Source organism: Urocitellus parryii, chromosome 15 (genome assembly GCF_045843805.1).
Source record: "Urocitellus parryii isolate mUroPar1 chromosome 15, mUroPar1.hap1, whole genome shotgun sequence".
NCBI classification, from domain to species: Eukaryota; Metazoa; Chordata; class Mammalia; order Rodentia; family Sciuridae; genus Urocitellus; species Urocitellus parryii.
The window spans coordinates 8402337-8421055 of NC_135545.1; the positions used below are offsets into that span (position 1 = coordinate 8402337).

Genomic DNA, 18719 nt, shown 5'->3' on the forward strand with positions numbered 1-18719 from the left:
TGTGTCCCAAGTCTCAGTCAATTCCTAGCCACTCATTACACCTCAGCTCAGGTAAAACCATGGGGTAAAGGTGAGTAGAAAAGAGAGCTCAGAATATATCCTTCCTTTCACCATTGATGTAAGTTTTAAAAGTCCCAGAGAGAACAATTGTTATTTATGATGTAAACACCACCAGGAAGGAAAATATAACTAGTCTGGAAGTTACACTCCTCCAGATCCTCACCATAACACAGTCTGGAGATGCAAGTAAAGAAAAGGAACCTAAGTGCTGCTACATTTTATTTCTTGGTTTAAAAATGAGAGGCAATTGTGGGTGATATTCATCTTACATTGGTAGACTTCTGTCTGTTTAAAATTAAACATGATTTTTTTAAAATGCTGGGATGTGACAAAGTGAATAGGGAAATTCCACTCATTTTTACAAGCAAGTGATGAGAGAAGCAAAATACAGGCTCAGAATGAAGAAACAGGCTTTAAATTCTGTCAGAGCTTTGTAGGTACACATAGGAGTTGGTTTCATGCAGAGAAACCCACCCATGTGTGGAAGTTTATTTCCCTTCCTGATCCCCCTTCCCCGAATGCCCCCTCCCCCTCCATTCTCCTCCTCTAACCAACTAGAATTCCTTTTGCTCCTCAATTATTATATATTTCATTGGTACTTTATGTTATTCTATCCTCCCTGCTCCCTTTTCCTTCGTTTTTAGGTGAAGAACCCCTCAGTCCTGAACATGTCTCAGGACAGGAAAACCATCACAATGTCCATGGAAGATCCTGGATCTGTCAGAGGTTACTCCCATGGGAACAGCTCTTTGGGGAAACCCACCATCTTCTCCTGGTAAACTTTATCAAAGGCTTCAGCTTGGGCCACTGTGAGGTGATTCTTCCAGTCCCCACAGATGCCTGGAAAACATGAAGTAGACACAGATCAGATCTAGGGATAGGTCTTAAGATGGAGCCCTCCTCCCTGCTCTGTGTAGACAGCAGAGTGACCCCTGGGTCATTGGTGCGGCCTTCTCCTGCCTGGACACCATGTGCATTTCCCCTTCTCCCTGTCTGGGAAGTGTGTCCTGTCTGCCCTGCTCTCCCAAACCATCCTGCACAGAATCCACAGGCAGCGATCCTGGCTATAAATCAGAACATCTGGACTGGAACTAAGTCTGACCACTTGTTTCTTGAGCATTTTGACCCAAGCTAACAAAATTTCTGACCTGGGTGATGAGAGCAGGTCACACATAATCTCTCTGCTTTGGCCAATCCCTGTGATCAGTTCTTCTGCACAAGGAACCCATGTTGACACCTTGCCAAACCCAGTGGCTCCAGTCCCTTGTGGCTCAGAGTCTCCCAGGACGTCCACTCTCCTTCAGCCAAGTTCCCTGGTGCTTTGAGGCTCTAGCTGTAGGGTCCTTGTTGGTTGGGACTCCATCCCTGGGAATGCCCATTTGCTCTCTCGGCTCCATGACACAGTCATCTGATTCAGCTTCAGACATGCCAGGCTGCCCCCTCCTCAGGGTGTTTACCTTTCCTGCTCCTTACCCCAGAGTGCTGTCCTAGCAGACACCTCCACCTCTGTCCATTGGCCTCACTCATATGTTTACTCCAGTGCAGTGACTCAGTGGGGCTCTCAGCTCAGAACCCTACATCTCCATCCTCGTTCATAGCAATGATCAAACATGAGATGTTCTGTGTACTTCCTTTTTGAATGTGCATAAGGTATGCATTTCTAACATATTAGGGTATGAAATCATTTTCACCAAATTGCCTAAGAATTTACTGCTTAAAAGGATTACACCTTATATGCTCAAAAAATATTTTTTGAAAGTACTGATAAAGAATGAGGGATAGACTAGCATAATACAATGCTTTACAGACAAGGATTTTAAAAACTCCCTGGAGGGGTTACCAGGTGACAGAGTGGTGTGGTGGAATGGGTGCTAAGATATGAACATGATTCTTACCTTACTTATGTGATTACAGTATTATTTGTCATATAAATTAATTTTCATATAGCAGACAGATCTAATTAATTATAAAAACATAACCCTAACTAACCCAATGTAAGATAGGCATGTAAACAGTACAATCAAATGAATATAAAGTAGCAGCCTATGTCATATGTCATGGCTGTCCTAATACCACACAGGACTCATAGTTATCTTCATTAGTCGAACAATCTTTACTGATTTCTTCTTCTAGGCCTGGGCTCTTCCCCGAGTCCCTTCCCCATCTCTGTTTTATGGCTCTGTGCTCCAGGCTCACTAGGTGGCAGGAATCCTGACCTCCTGAATACCCCTTGAAGCATTTACTATATGGATTCCATGGCTCACAATTTCAGATCCATGTGAACTGGAGGAACTTTGCAAAACAGGTCCTGCCACTACTTGGAACAGACATTTTCAATAGGCCTAAACCCAAGGGTGGGGACATGATTCATCTTTCCTCACAGGAAGGAGGCCTTACAATGTCTCATAGCTAATGCTCTCCTCTCTACTCTCTCCAAACGAGTCTTTCTTTGTGTATCTCTCTCTTTATGGCAGTGCTCTGTGGCAAGTCACCAGTGGAGTAGCCCAGACACCACCATCTCCAGAAGCCCCTCCTCCCCAAGACTGAGTCAGCCTTCTCCAGGTACCTGCAGCCCACCCCAGTCCCATGAACACAGTTTTCCTGAAGGAAACGAGAGGCTCTGGGCCATGAAGGATTCAAGTTGAAATGTCCCAACACCTGCATTCTTAGTGCCAGGGGCAAACACAAGATGCCCACGTGGTCTAACCCATTCTGAAACCAGGGCATTTACCTTTTCTTGTAATTAGGAAAGGCTTAGTAATGCACATTTCAGGAAACATTTCAAAATTGGACATCTTGTTTTGTTTCATGACTTGGAAGGAGCTGTTCTTGAGGACAGAGTCCAGTTCTTCTGGAGTCAACTTCTTTCCCAGGAACTGACAGATCCTCTCTATGGTGCTTCTTGGGTCCTACATGTGAACATGAAGAGGGAAGCTATGAGCGGGCAGGAGAGCAGGACCTGGAGGATGGGAAGGGGTGTTAGGAGCGATGTGGGGAGGAAGAGGAGGGGAATGACATCAGGATGGGAGAAGCCTGCTGGGGACGCCAGAGGAGGGAGACAGAGACAGGGCCAGCAGAGGGCGTGAGGTATGAGGTGACCTGAAGATCACAGGGGCTTCCCAGGAGGCTGAGTCAGGACACCCCAAAGGAAGAAACTGGGGTTTCTAAGGAGATGCCTGAGGTTTTAAGATAAGGCAGGGAGACAAATTCCCCAAAGGCTAATCCTCACCCCCAAGTGATCCTACGTCCCTTGACTGACACTTAATAACACACAGGGCTTTACAATATCTCCTTAACTTGACCCCTTGATTATCGATGGGTTTTCATAGGAGATCACAGCAAGGGAACAGGTCATTATGAGAAGAGAGGATTTCCTTGAGGACCTAGACCTCCTGTCAGCACCATAGTCCTTTATTATAGTTATGTTGTCACAAGCCCCAGTCACTGAGTGACAAGAAGAACCCACGGTGGCAATGATGTAAGAACATGATGTTGGTTGGAGAGGAGAATCACAGGGAGTGTGCAGCTTGCTGCTGAGGTGCCTGAAGGTGGCACCAAGGCTCCTCCCTGAGGACCGACCTCATGCTGAGGACACAGCAGAACAGGAAGCAGCTGCAGGAAGGGGACCAGGGTCCCTTCTCCATGGGAAACAGATGCCTGAGCCTGTACCACCTTCTCTGTCCCCAAGACACACCCAGGGGAGAAGTGTCTTCTAAGTTCTGGTCACTCATTTATTTTTGTTCATTTTTGACCACTTCTGAAAATGCTTTTCAATATTTTAAAGCTTTCCGTTCCATCTGGACCTGTGAGCCTCCCTCAGAGACCTGTGCATCTCTGTGCAGTTCATGGGCAGTTTTTTCTGCACCAGAAGAAAAATAGTGTTAGACTAAGTACCTGCTCAAAGTGTGATGATCTAATCAGTTTAAGTGGCACATCTGCAAACTCAGATGACAGTATTTATTTAGTTGGGGACATACAAAATCCTCTCCATTTGCTATTTTGAAATATATACTTAGTTACTCTTCTCCACAGTTCCACCCTGTGCCTCAGATCACTGGAAGTCATTGCTGTTCCCAGCTGTACCCTGCACCCACCACCAGGGCTGAGCTCATCCCTAGGCCCTGCCTGTTACTCCAGCCCCTGACCCCTCACAATAGTCACCCAAAGTGGCACCTCACATTCATGTCACTTTGTCAGTCAAGGGGGAAGCCAGAAAGGTGGACCTAACTCTGGGATTAGTGCTTTCTGCCCCACTCCTTCTGATGGCTAGGTTTCTGGGTACAGAGGGGGTCCTGCAGGCAGAGACCCTGGCAGCCCTAGTGGGTGGCATAAGTCCTGGCACTTGGTCGAGGAGTCTGGTGGTGCCTGCCTGTTTCCCAGATACTCGGGAGGCTGAGGCTGGAGGATCAAGAATTTGTGGGAAGGCCCCTCAGATATTTCAGGATGCAGTAGTTTGGAAGATATGAAGGAAGAGCTTGGGCTTGGGGAGGGTCTCACAGAAGCAGGGAAGTGGAGGTCAAAGGCTCATCTCCTCTCAGTGACCTCCACAGCCTATGCTTTGACAGGGAACGTGAAGGGGAGACACATAGGACCAGGGATTTCGGGGAGAGTGAGGATGTTGGGGTGCTGTAGGCGCCAACTATGAGAGGGGGCTCACCTTCTGCAGCTCTTCATAACTCAGCAGCAGGACGTTCTCCCTGTGTCTCATGGACATCCAGCCACGAATGTGCTCAAACCATGATCCATAGAGCACTGTGGGGCAGGCACAGGGGTGCAGGTTACACACTGCCAAAACAGGGCTGCAGCATCCATATCACTCTACACACACTGACAGCTTGATTCACATATTATTGATCAATGCTGCTCAAACTAGGTAATGAAATAGAGAGGGGGATCTTTCCTGAATTCATTCTATGAAACTAGTCACATACTGATACCCAACTGGGAAACACAGATCAAGTAAGAAAACAATAAACCAATATATCTGCTGAACACAGATACAGAACAGCTTATTAAAATTTAAGTCAATCCTCTTCAGCATTAAGATTATACTCAGGACCTGATGTGTTCACACTTTAAGACTGTACATCACGAGATGTTGATTTCAATCCAAGGATGTAAGATTGGGTGACATAGGGAAATCCATAAATGTTCACCACATCAATAGAGTTTACCTTGACAGAGGAACTTGGCAGAGCATCATGAGGGCTGTGTGTGACAAACCCCAAGCCAACATCATGTTAATCAGGGAAAAACTGGAAGCATCTCTCCTAACATCAGGAACAAGGCAAGGATGTCCAATTTCACCACTGCCGTTCAATAGAGGTCTACAGACTTGACCCAGAGATGTTGGCAGAGAAGGGAATCAAAACCTCACCAGTGGGAAAGAAAGAAGCCACATGATCACTGTTTGCAGGTGATAGGAGGCTCTGCTGTGAACACCCAAGAACCTTTCCCCCAAAACTCCTAGAACTGATCAATTGAGGAAAATAGCAACATACGATGATATCAACATGCAAAAAACAAACACTTGTGGGCCGAGCACGGGTTCTCAGAAGGGGAAGGAAGCGGTACAGTCCCATCCCCCACAGCGGACACTCCGCCGAGCCAGTCAGCGGCCACCATCCGGGAAAGCTGAAGGATACACCGCCACTCTCCTTCAGAGTGCGACATCAAAACAGGTCGGTGTCATTCAGCTCACCCCCCAGACAGCGGGAATTCGCATAAAATCTCTCCTAGGCTTGCCGGGAGAGGGAGTATCAAGCTGAGCCTCCATACAGGCTAGGGGGAAACCAGAGACACCTGACCTCCAACCCCTCCTCCCAGTAGCAGCCAAAAGGAAACCTGGCTAGCCAGCGCTGGGGGAGGGGCAAGCAGAAAAAATCAAAGTGATAGAGTGCCAGGGATCCCAGCAGCCTGCAACAGGGCCCGGAGAGCCAGGCCAACTGATTCGCGTGGCCTGCCCTGCGGCTACAGAAGGCGTGGCGCCTCAGTGAAGCCATTAATTGGCAAGCAGGGAGGTTAGGGAAGGCCATTAGGTGGAATCCCACCAGCCAAGCCCACACGGACCCTTGGGCCGAGCTCGGGTTCTCAGAAGGGGAAGAAAGCGGCACAGTCCCATCCCCCACAGCGGACACTCCACCGAGGCAGTCAGCGGCCACCATCCGGGAAAGCTGAAGGATACACCGCCACTCTCCTTCAGAGTGCGACATCAAAACAGCGAACACTCCATCCAGGCAGTCAGTGGCCACCATCCGGGAAAGCTGAAGAATACACCACCACTCTCCAACAGCTTGTAGCATCAAAACAGCCAGCAGCAGGACCCCGGAGATCCAGGCCAACTGATTCGCGCAGCCTGCCCCGCAGCTACAGAAGGCGTGGCGCCTCAGAGAAGCCATTAATTAGCAAGCAGGGAGGTTAGGGACTGCCATTAGGTGGAATCCCACCAGCCAAGCCCACCACCCACGCCCGGAAGAGGCCCAGTGATCTGCCAGCATTGTAGTCACGACACCCCAATTGGAATACGGACAGAGCAGAGCCGCCTTCCACTCCCGGAACAGGCCCAGAGAGCCGCCAGCGTGATAGACACGTCACCCCAATTGGAGTAGGGGCACAGCCGCCGCCCGCACCTGCAAGGGAGACTTTTCAAGTATACAAGAGCAACATAAATAAATAGGGGGTAAATTTCAAAACACAACAGTTGCACCAAGCAGAAAGAAACGCGGGCAGTATGAAAAGACAAGGAAAGAAAGGACCACAAGCAATGCAGGTCAACTCAACTTTAGAAGAGGTAATAGCTGCAACAGATGGAATATCAGATAAAGAGTTCAGGATATATATGCTTCAGATGATCTGGAGTCTCAAGGAAGACATGAGACAGCAAAATCAGACAATGAAAGATCACATTGACAAACAAATCCAGGAAGTCAAAGATCAATTTCACAGGGAGATAGAGGTAATAAAAAACAAACAAATTGAAATTCTAGAAATGCAGGAAACAATAAACCAACTTAAAAACTCAATTGAGAATACTACCAGCAGAGTAGATCACTTAGAAGAGAGAACATCAGACAATGAAGACAAAGTATTTCAACTGGAAAAGAACATAGACAGCTCAGCAAGTCTGCTAAGAAACCATGAGCAGAACATCCAAGAATTATGGGACAATATCAAAAGACCAAATTTAAGAGTCATTGGGATACGGGAAGGCACAGAGCTCCATTCCAAAGGAATAAACAGTCTATTCAGTGAAATAATACGAGAAAACTTCCCAGAATTGAAGATTGAGACAGAATCCCAAATCCTAGAAGCCTACAGGACGCCGAATGTGCAAAATCATAAGAGATCCACACCTAGACACATTATAATGAAGATGTCCAACATACAGAATAAGGAGAGAATTTTAAAAGCTGCAAGAGAAAGAAAGCAGATTACATTTAGGGGTAAACCAATCAGGATAACAGCTGATCTCTCAACACAGACTCTGAAAGCTAGAAGATCCTGGAATAACATATTTCAAACACTGAAAGACAATGGGCTCCAACCAAGAATCGTGTATCCGGTGAAATTAAGCTTCAGGTTAGAAGATGAAATTAAAACCTTCCACAATAAACAAAAGTTAAAAGAATTCGCAGCTAGAAAACCATCTCTTCAAAAAATCCTTGGCAAAACATTACAGGAAGAGGAAATGGAAAACAACATTGAAAACCAACAATGGGAGGTAGGACAGTAAAGGGGGGAAAGTAGTCATAGAGGATAACAAATCAGGTTTAGTAACATCAATAAACAAATATGGATAGAAGAACAAACCATATCTCAATAATAACCCTAAATGTTAATGGCTTAAACTCACCAATTAAGAGACACAGGCTAGTAGAATGGATCAAAAAACAAGACCCCACAATATGCTGTCTACAGGAGACGCATTTGATAGGAAAAGATATACATAGACTGAAGGTGAAAGGTTGGGAAAAATCATATCACTCATATGGACCGCGGAAACAAGCAGGAGTGTCCATACTCATATCTAATAAAATAGATTTCAAGCCAAAGCTAATCAAAAGGGATATAGAAGGACACTTCATACTGCTCAAGGGAACCATACACCAACAAGACATAACAATCATAAATATATATGCCCCAAATAATGGTGCAGCTGTATTCATCAAGCAAACTCTTCTCAAGTTCAAGAGTCTAATAGACCAACATACAATAATCATGGGAGACTTCAACACACCTCTCTCACCACTGGACAGATCTTCCAAACAAAAGTTAAATAAGGAAACTATAGAACTCAATAACACAATTAACAACCTAGACTTAATTGACATATATAGACTATACCACCCAACATCAAGTAGCTACACTTTTTTCTCAGCAGCACATGGAACCTTCTCAAAAATAGACCATATACTATGTCACAGGGCAACTCTTAGACAATACAAAGGGGTAGAGATAATACCATGCATCTTATCTGATCATAATGGAATGAAACTGAAAATCAATGATAAAAGAAGAAAGGAAAAAGCAAGCATCACCTGGAGAATGAACAATAGGTTGCTGAGTGATCAATGGGTTTTAGAAGACATCAAGGAGGAAATTAAAAAATTCCTAGAGTTAAATGAAAACACAGACACAACATATCGGAATCTATGGGACACATTGAAAGCAGTTCTAAGAGGAAAATTCATTGCTTGGAGTTCATTCCTCAAAAAAAGAAAAAACCAACAAATAAATGATCTCATACTTCATCTCAAAATCCTAGAAAAAGAAGAGCAAAACAACAGCAAAAGAAGTAGAAGGCAAGAAATAATTAAAATCAGAGCTGAAATTAATGAAATTGAAACAAAAGAAACAATTGAAAAAATTGACAAAACTAAAAGCTGGTTCTTTGAAAAAATAAATAAAATTGACAGACCCTTAGCCATGCTAACGAAGAGAAGAAGAGAGAGAACCCAAATTACTAGCATACGGGATGAAAAAGGCAATATCACAACAGACACTTCAGAAATACAGAAGATAATCAGAAATTACTTTGAATCCTTATACTCCAATAAAATAGAAGATAGTGAAGGCATAGATAAATTCCTTGAGTCCTATGATCTGCCCAGATTGAGCCAGGAGGATATAGACAACCTAAACAGACCAATAACAATAGAGGAAATAGAAGAAACCATCAAAAGACTACCAACTAAGAAAAGCCCAGGACCGGATGGGTATACAGCAGAGTTTTACAAAACCTTTAAAGAGGAACTAACACCAATACTTTTCAAGCTATTTCAGGAAATAGAAAAAGAGGGAGAACTTCCAAATTCATTCTACGACGCCAACATCACCCTGATTCCGAAACCAGACAAAGACACATCAAAGACGGAAAACTACAGACCAATATCTCTAATGAACCTTGACGCAAAAATCCTCAATAAAATTCTGGCGAATCGGATTCAAATACATATCAAAAAAATTATACATCATGATCAAGTAGGATTCATCCCTGGGATGCAAGGCTGGTTTAATATACGGAAATCAATAAATGTTATTCACCACATCAATAGACTTAAAAATAAGAACCATATGATCATCTCAATAGATGCAGAAAAAGCATTCGACAAAGTACAGCATCCCTTTATGTTCAAAACGCTAGAAAAATTAGGGATAACAGGATCATACCTCAACATTGTAAAAGCAATCTATGATAAGCCACAGGCCAGCATCATTCTGAATGGAGAAAAATTGAAGGCATTCCCTCTAAGATCTGGTACAAGACAGGGATGCCCTCTCTCACCACTTCTGTTCAACATAGTCCTCGAAACACTGGCCAGAGCAATTAGACAGTCAAAAGAAATTAAAGGCATAAAAATAGGAAAAGAAGAACTTAAATTATCACTATTTGCAGATGATATGATTCTATACCTAGCAGACCCAAAAGGGTCTACAAAGAAGCTATTAGAGCTAATAAATGAATTCAGCAAAGTGGCAGGATATAAGATCAACACGCATAAATCAAAGGCGTTCCTGTATATGAGCGACAAATCCTCTGAAACGGAAATGAGGACAACTACTCCATTCACAATATCCCCCCAAAAAATAAAATACTTGGGAATCAACCTAACAAAAGAGGTGAAAGATTTATACAATGAAAATTACAGAACCCTAAAGAAAGACATAGAAGAAGACCTTAGAAGATGGAAAAACATACCCTGCTCATGGATAGGCAGAACTAACATCATCAAAATGGCGATATTACCAAAAGTTCTCTATAAGTTCAATGCAATGCCAATCAAAATCCCAACAGCATATCTTGTAGAAATAGATAAAAGAATCATGAAATTCATATGGAATAATAAAAGACCCAGAATAGCAAAAACAATACTAAGCAGGAAGTGTGAATCAGGCGGTATAGCGATACCAGACTTCAAGCTATACTACAGAGCAATAGTAACAAAAACAGCATGGTACTGGTACCAAAACAGGCGGGTGGACCAATGGTACAGAATAGAGGACACAGTAACTAATCCACAAAACTACAACTATCTTATTTTTGATAAAGGGGCTAAAAGCATGCAATGGAGGAAGGATAGCATCTTCAACAAATGGTGCTGGGAAAACTGGAAATCCATTTGCACCAAAATGAATCTGAATCCCTATCTCTCGCCGTGCACAAAAGTTAACTCAAAATGGATCAAGGAGCTTGATATTAAATCAGAGACACGGCATCTGATAGAAGAAAAAGTTGGTTATGATCTACACGCTGTGGGATCGGGCTCCAAATTCCTCAATAGGACACCCATAGCGCTAGAGTTAACAAATAGAATCAACAAATGGGACTTACTCAAACTAAAAAGTTTTTTCTCAGCAAAAGAAACAATAAGAGAGATAAATAGGGAGCCTACATCCTGGGAACAAATCTTTACTCCACACACTTCAGATAGAGCCCTAATAACCAGAATATACAAAGAACTCAAAAAATTAGACAATAAGATAACAAATAACCCAATCAATAAATGGGCCAAGGACCTGAACAGACACTTCTCAGAGGAGGACATACAATCAATCAACACGTACATGAAAAAATGCTCACCATCGCTAGCAGTCAGAGAAATGCAAATCAAAACTACCCTAAGATACCATCTCACTCCAGTAAGACTGGCAGCCATTCGGAAGTCAAACAACAATAAGTGCTGGAGAGGATGCGGGGAAAAGGGCACTCTTGTTCATTGCTGGTGGGACTGCAAATTGGTGCAGCCAATTTGGAAAGCAGTATGGAGATTTCTCGGAAAGCTGGGAATGGAACCACCATTTGACCCAGCTATTCCCCTTCTCGGTCTATTCCCTAAAGCCCTAACAAGAGCATGCTACAGGGACACTGCTACATCGATGTTCATAGCAGCTCAATTCACGATAGCAAGACTGTGGAACCAGCCTAGATGCCCTTCAATAGATGAATGGATAAAAAAAATGTGGCATTTATACACTATGGAGTATTACTCTGCATTAAAAAATGACAAAATTATAGAATTTGGAGGGAAATGGATGGCATTAGAGCAGATTATGCTAAGTGAAGCTAGTCAATCTTTAAAAAACAAATACCAAATGACTCCTTTGATATAAGGGGTGTAAACAAGGACAGGGTAGGGACGAAGAGCTTGAGAAGAATATGTACAGTAAACAGGGATGAGAGATGGGAGGGAAAGGGAGTGAGAAGGGAAATTGCATGGAAATGGAAGGCGATCCTCAGGGTTATACAAAATGTCATATAAGAGGTAAGGAGGGGTAAGTCAAGAGAATACAAATGGAAGACATGATTTACAGTAGAAGGGGTAGAGAGAGAAAAGGGGAGGGGAGGGGAGGGGAGGGGAGGGGGGATAGTAGACAATAGGACAGACAGCAGAATACATCAGACACTAGAAAGGCAATATGTCAATCAATGGAAGGGTAACTGATGTGATACAGCAATTTGTATATGGGGTAAAAGCGGGAGTTCATAATCCACTTGAATCAAACCGTGTAATATGATGTATTAAGAACTATGTAATGTTATGAACGACCAATAAAAAAAAAATAATAATAAAAAAAAAAAAAAACACTTTTCTTCATAACATGAATGAATCTGCTGAGGAAGAATACAAGAATACAATTCCTTTCACAAAGATTTCTACAAATCCTCAGGTAGAGGAATATGATGGTGCAAACCTGTATCCCAGATACTCAGGAGGCTGAAGCAGGAGGATTGAGAGTTCAAAGCCATCCTCAGCAACTTAGGGAGGCCCTCTCTCTAGATTAAGTATGAAAAGGGGATGGGGATGTGGCTCAGTCATAGAGTACTTGACTAGCACCTGCAGAGCCCTGGGTCTAATCCCCAGTGCCATAGAATAATAATAATAATAATAATAATAATAACAATAATAATAATAATAATGCTGAAGCTATCATGTTTTAAAATCTATCCAGTCTCAAATCATACTGAAGAGGTATAGTAACAAAAACGTGTGCTAATATCAAAACATTCAATTAGATCAGTAGATTAGAAGAGAAGACTCAGAGACAGATCCACATAGATAGAGTCAAATGATCCCAAGAAAGGCAACAAAAGCAAATGTTGGAGAAACAAAGTCTATTGTGCTTCTAAAACAGAATATATATGGTTTGAAGGATGAAGGTAAATAAAAAAAAAGTCACCCCAAGTAGATCAAAAAACAAGAATTAGACCATAGACCCTGTAACTACTAGTGGAAATCATAGTGCCTATCCTCCGACCTGTAGGTGCAAGCGTTACTTCTATAAGACTCCTAGTGTTCAGGAAAAAAAAAAAAACAAGAGTTGATAAATGGAGAGGCTCAAGTTGAAAAGCTTCCACAATGCAGGACCAATGTGTTTCTGCAACCTGTATACTCAGAAAAATGAGACCATATCCCATCTGATGTAAATGTATGACATATCAGGTTATTGTACTGTCATGTGTAATTAATTTTTTTTAAAAAAGATTCCATACAGCAAAGGAGACAAGACAGAGAGAGAGGGCTCACAAAAGGGAGCAAAACCTTTTCCAGCTAATTTCTGAGAAAACATTTACATCCAGAACTGAAAAAGAACTCAAAAATAAGTTTGTTATTATTATTTCTTTCTTCTAATTAGTTATACATACAGCAGAATGCATTTTGATTCATTGTACACAAACGGAACACAACTTTTCATTTCCCTGGTTTTCATGATGTGGAGTCCCACCATATCTGCACTCACACATGGACTTAGAGTAATGATGTCCATCTCATTCCACCGTCTTTCCTGCCCCCATGTCTCCTCCCCTGCTTTGCCCAATCAAAGTTCCTCTCTTCTTCCCTTGACCACCGCCCTTGCCCCTTTTGGTTCAGCATCTACTTACCAGAGAGAACATTTGGACTTTGCTTTTTAGGATTGGCTTTCTTTGCATAGCATGATATTCTAAACCTCCATCCATTTACCTGCATATGCTATAATTTTATTCTCTCTTAATGTTGAGTAATAGTCCATTGCGTATAAGTGCCAAAGCTTCTTTATTTATCCATCGATTGAAGGGCATCTCCATTGCTTCCATGTTTAGGTGTTGTGAATTGAGCTGGTATAAATACTGAAGTGGCTGTGTCACTATTGTCTGCTGATTTTAAGTCCTCTGGGTAAATACCAAGGAGTAGAATAGCTGGATCAAATGTGGTTCGATTCCAAATCTTATAAGGAATCTCCATACTGCTTTCCAGAGTGGTTGCACCAAGTTGCAGTCCTACCAGCAATGTATGAGTGTGCCTTTTCCCCTTACCACATCCTTAGCACACTTCTTGTTGCTTGTATTTTTGAAAATTAACATTATGACTGAAGTGAGATAAAATCTTCTTAGATTTAATTTGCATTTCTCTGTTACTGGAGATGTTGAACATTTTTTCATGTATTTGTTGATTGATTGTATATCTTCTGAGAAGGGCCTGTTCGGTTCCTTAGCGCATTTCTTGATTGGGATAAGACCAAAAAACGTAACACCAAAAACCAAATAACCAAATCAACAGATGGGGAATCACAATCATTTCTCAAAAGAAGAAATACAATGGCCAACAATTGTATGAAAAAAAATTTCAACTTCTTTAACAACCATAGAAATGCAAATAGAAACTACATGGAGATTGTGTCTCACTCCAGTTACAATGGCAATCAGTAAGAACACAAATAGGAATAACCACTGGTAGGGATTGAGTGAAAAGGAGCACTTACACACTATCGGGATTGGAGATTAGTACAACACCATGGAAATCAGTCTGAAGTTTCCTCAAAAGACTAGGAATGGAGCCAGCATGTGCCCTAATCATAGAGCTCCTTGGGATTCATTAAAAGAAAATCAGCACACTATAGCAACACATGCGCCCCAGGTGGACAGCAGTTCAACTCCCAGCAGCTGAGCTCTGGGACCAGACTTGTTGTCCACTGATGAATGGATACAGAGAATGTGGTTCATACACAATGAATTTTACTCAGTCATAAAGAAGAACTAAATTATGTCACTTTGAGGGAAATGGATGGAACTGGAGACCAGCATGCTGATTGAAACAAGCCAGACTCACAGAATCAAGGGTTGTCTGCTTTCTCTCATATGTGGAAAATACGCAGAAGAAGAATAAAAAAGATATACCAAAAAACAAGAGAAAGACCAGCAGAGTAGAGGACACAGACCTATATGTGAAGAACACTCACCATTTCCTTGCATGAACCATTGAAAATACTGTTCCAATGACTCTGGTTTCTTACATAGTTTTGTCACACTCCATTGATAATAACCTGACACAAGAATATCTTTGGGATTTCTCATGATATATATCACCTTAAATTAGGGAAAATGAGAAAATGAAAAATCAGTCTCAGTCAGTCATTTCCCACCTTGATCTTGATTTTTCTCTTGGAAGTTCTTCCTTAATCTTTATTAAACATGTTGGGTTCCTTTAATAAGTTAGTTATAGCGTTCATTCACCAAATATACAAATTATTATTATTATTATTATAATTTACATATACCAGCCGAATGCATTACAATTCTTAATTTGTTAGATCATGGATATCCATGATTTGTACTGATCACCCATCAGCCATGGGGAGGCTGGAGAGGCTGCTGATCACAGAGCACAGTGACATGCAGAGGGCCTGCGTCATTACCTAGCTAGCCAGGACTCCTAGCAGTCCCCTGGATGTGAGCATTAATCAGTGTATGCAGGTCTGCTCCCCACATACAGGCAACACAGACTTGGGTGCTTTCTCATACCCAGCAGGAGGCTGTGATTGAGGGAGTATTGGCGGACATCTGTAAGAGCTGTAAATTGGGACACTCAAGTGTAGATGCAGTTACAATTCTGGTTACACATGGAATATGGTTTTCTAAGTATCTGACTTTAGCCAGTCATATTACCCCTGAATTCAGCTGAGGCTAATCTGCAGAATGGTCCACATCCTTGCAAGCAAGTGTGGTCTGGTTGTGGCCACTGGGAATTACAGTCTCACCAATCTACCCAGTGAGCACTCACCCCAGCAGATCTGCAGGGTTAACCTAGGCACATGGAAGGGGAAAACATGGGCTGAACATTAGCCACTGACCTTGGCCTTGGAAGTGAATAGAGACTTGGGGAAGAGATGGAACGGGAGATGAGAGGACATGAGCCTTGGGCCTTCTCTCTCATTTAAAAGTTTGTAACCATCATCTGTCTCTATCCAGGGTGAGCGATCCCAGAGGGGCTCAGATCGAATCCACTTGGAATCACCATTGGAGTGAATCAAGCAGAGAATTTCAACTAACCAGTGGGTTCCTAGAGAAGGGAGGAAAAGTGACAGTCGCTCACTTCATCTGGCTTCTGAACAAAACTTCTGATAAAATACATAACATGCACTTTACCATCTGTCCATTTTAAGCATGCCATGGGGTGGTACTGAGCAGTGTTCAGCATGTTCCTGCTGTTGCTCAGCCGATGTCCAGAAGCTTTTTGTCTTGAAAAACTGAAATTCTCTGCTCCTTAACAACATTTCCCTATTAACTCCATCATTGAGGCCCTGGAACCCACCATGGGGCTCTCTGTTTCTTTGAACTTGACTACACTTTGCCCCATGAATTCCTATACTATTTGTCCTTTTGTGCCCATCAGACTGCACTTAGCATGAGGCCCAGTATTGACCTATATTGTAGGAGGAGTCAGCCTGTCGTCCTGGTTAAGGCTGAATCTTACTCCATTGTATCAACTCCCCACGTTTTGTTTACATATTAAATTACCAGTGGATTTTTGGTAGTTTCCAACCCTTGGCTCTTGGCTGAGATCCTTCTAATATGTCCCAACCTCCCTTGACTTTACAACCTCGTGTCCCTTCAAAGGTCATTGGCCCCAATCTTCGCCCAGTTTGCAGTGCTCCTGCCCCCAGCCCCTCTCCTGTAGGTGCATGACACATGTCCTTTCAGTCCCTTGAATTTTCCATGCTCTTTCTGATTCCCAGCCACTGTCCACGCTGACCCTCCTGCTATACAGTACCCCTCCAACACATGACCTCCATTCCAACTTTTCATTCCTGTTGAGCTGGTATTTCACCAGTAGGTCTTCACAGGCCGCCCTCTTCCACCCCCTTCTCACCACACAAATGCCCGAATCTGCTTACAATTCACTCCTGTATCTCCATCTCATACCTCAGATGACCCTCCTGAGCACTTAGTCACTCTGTCCTAGATTTAATGCAAGTGGTCTGGGCAATGCCCCTTCTTCCCCAAAGCAGGGCTCACTGGCATGGAGAGGGCAGGCCATCCATCTGCTGAGTAAGTGAGGAACGCCACCATCACTTGTCCCATGATGGTCCCTGTCCTGTTTCCTTACCTGATTTGGGGTAGGTCACCAATACTGTGTCTTCATCCTTTATCACAAATTGAGCACATGCTTCTTTCAAAACTTCATAGCTATAACCAATCACAGGGAAAGGTATCCCTTCAAACCACAAGTAGCCATCTGTCATGGTGATGAGCTCTCTGTGCGAGGTGCAGGGGTTCCTGCTGTAGCCACCACTGGATGTTGGGAGAGGTACTGGGAGGCTGGACTTTGAAGTAAAGTCAAAAGAATCATTAACTTTTCTTGTTGTCAAATTAACTGGGTGATTAAACAAAATTGTGACTGGTGATCAAAATTTCTTTGCATTGAGCAATTTTGGACTCATTCAGGGAACAAGATCAGGATGTGAGCATGAGTTCATAGGCAGGACCCCATGGCAAGTGCTACAAAATAACCCCACTGAGGAATCCATGGGACCTGAAGAAAGCCTTTTTTGTTGTTGTTTATATGTGTTTTGAAGAGTTTTCAAAATACAAATCTTAGATGAAATCAATAGATACAGTGTAAAAATAATAGCCTGGAAGGACTTTGTGTATCTGTGGATGGAAGACCCTTGTCTCTAAAGGACAAGAACCTGATTCAGAGTCAGCAGACAGAGGGGTGGACTGTCGCTGATTCCAGGGTCCAGTCCTCCCTTTCCTCCTGATTAACCTGTGGGAGTGGATTGCATGGTGTCAGGATTTAGGGACTGAGATGAGAGAATCTTCACATCTACCACATCAAAGATCCATGGAAGCTCTGTTTCATCCTTGGTGGAGCACTCTCAGTGCCCAGGGGACTTGGGGACCAACAGCTCCACATGGTCAAGCAACATGCCCATCCAGGGGGCCCTTAATAGTGACCTACTGATTCCAGGAATGCTTCAGGATGCACCTACATTTTTGTCAGTTCCCATGGGCTTCTGTCAGCTACAAGGAAAACCAGCTGATCCATGACGTAAACCCCACATTGAAGGCAACGGGGTTTCATGTAGATGTTGATGATCAGGAACAAAAACACGTTCCACTTTTTCTGCTGATTCCTGGGAGAATCAATAGACTGAGCACTTGTGTGTTGAACTAGGAGCTGTGGACACTGAATCTAAATCTATGTGGCCACAGACTGCTGTATGCTTCCTGGGGAGAATGACCAACGGTCGGGGCACAGGTATTCGTCTGGCTGAAGGCAGAGAGGAACTGAAGCAGGCACAGTTGCAGGGGCACATATGCTCTGGACAGACAGAACACTGTGCACATCAAGACCAAAGAGCTACCTTTTATAAAAGGGGAAACTGTTTCCTGAGTTTTGTTTCATTACTAGTATTACCACGAAATTCTAGAGAGTTATGGCAATCACGTGACCCTGTGAGTGCTCAGTAGTTATGGAGTGGTGACATGTGTCTAAAGCACGGTGAACACTTAATTGTGTCGCCAGTTACATTGTCCCACCAATCCCATGAGTTGAATGAGGAATTGTGGACACCACCCAGGTGACAGAGTAAAATGGTGAGCTTTCTGATGGTTAGTGGTGCACGGTGGTGACACGTAATAGCTGGCTTCATTTTGACACAATCATACATGCATGGGATGACATTTTGTCCACTTCCGTTTCCAGTGGCTGTGATGTTCCTCCCCCACTCTTCCCTCCTCTATCCACTAGTATTTATGGACTTATGCTTTATAGAGATGCGTTAAGGTGGAGCCCACTGTGCTGCATTTATAATGCACACTGCATGATTTTGTCCATTCCACTCTCCATTTTCTCACCTCCGGTCCCTCCTACCCCCTCAGTGTTTTTCGTCTTCTCCAC

At 43.1% G+C, this 18719-nt stretch overlaps 1 protein-coding gene across 1 annotated transcript; it reads right to left on the reverse strand.

The window, feature by feature from the left end:
- Positions 1-616: 616 nt before the first annotated feature.
- On the reverse strand, positions 617-17089 carry LOC144250421 (sulfotransferase 2A1-like). Its single transcript, XM_077793240.1, has 6 exons — positions 16923-17089; positions 15667-15875; positions 14776-14902; positions 4718-4812; positions 2792-2969; positions 617-900 (listed from the first exon to the last, which is right to left on the reverse strand). Exons 1-6 carry the CDS (start codon positions 17056-17058, stop codon positions 788-790), a joined length of 858 nt encoding a protein of 285 aa, XP_077649366.1. The 5' UTR covers positions 17059-17089; the 3' UTR covers positions 617-787.
- Positions 17090-18719: the final 1630 nt, after the last annotated feature.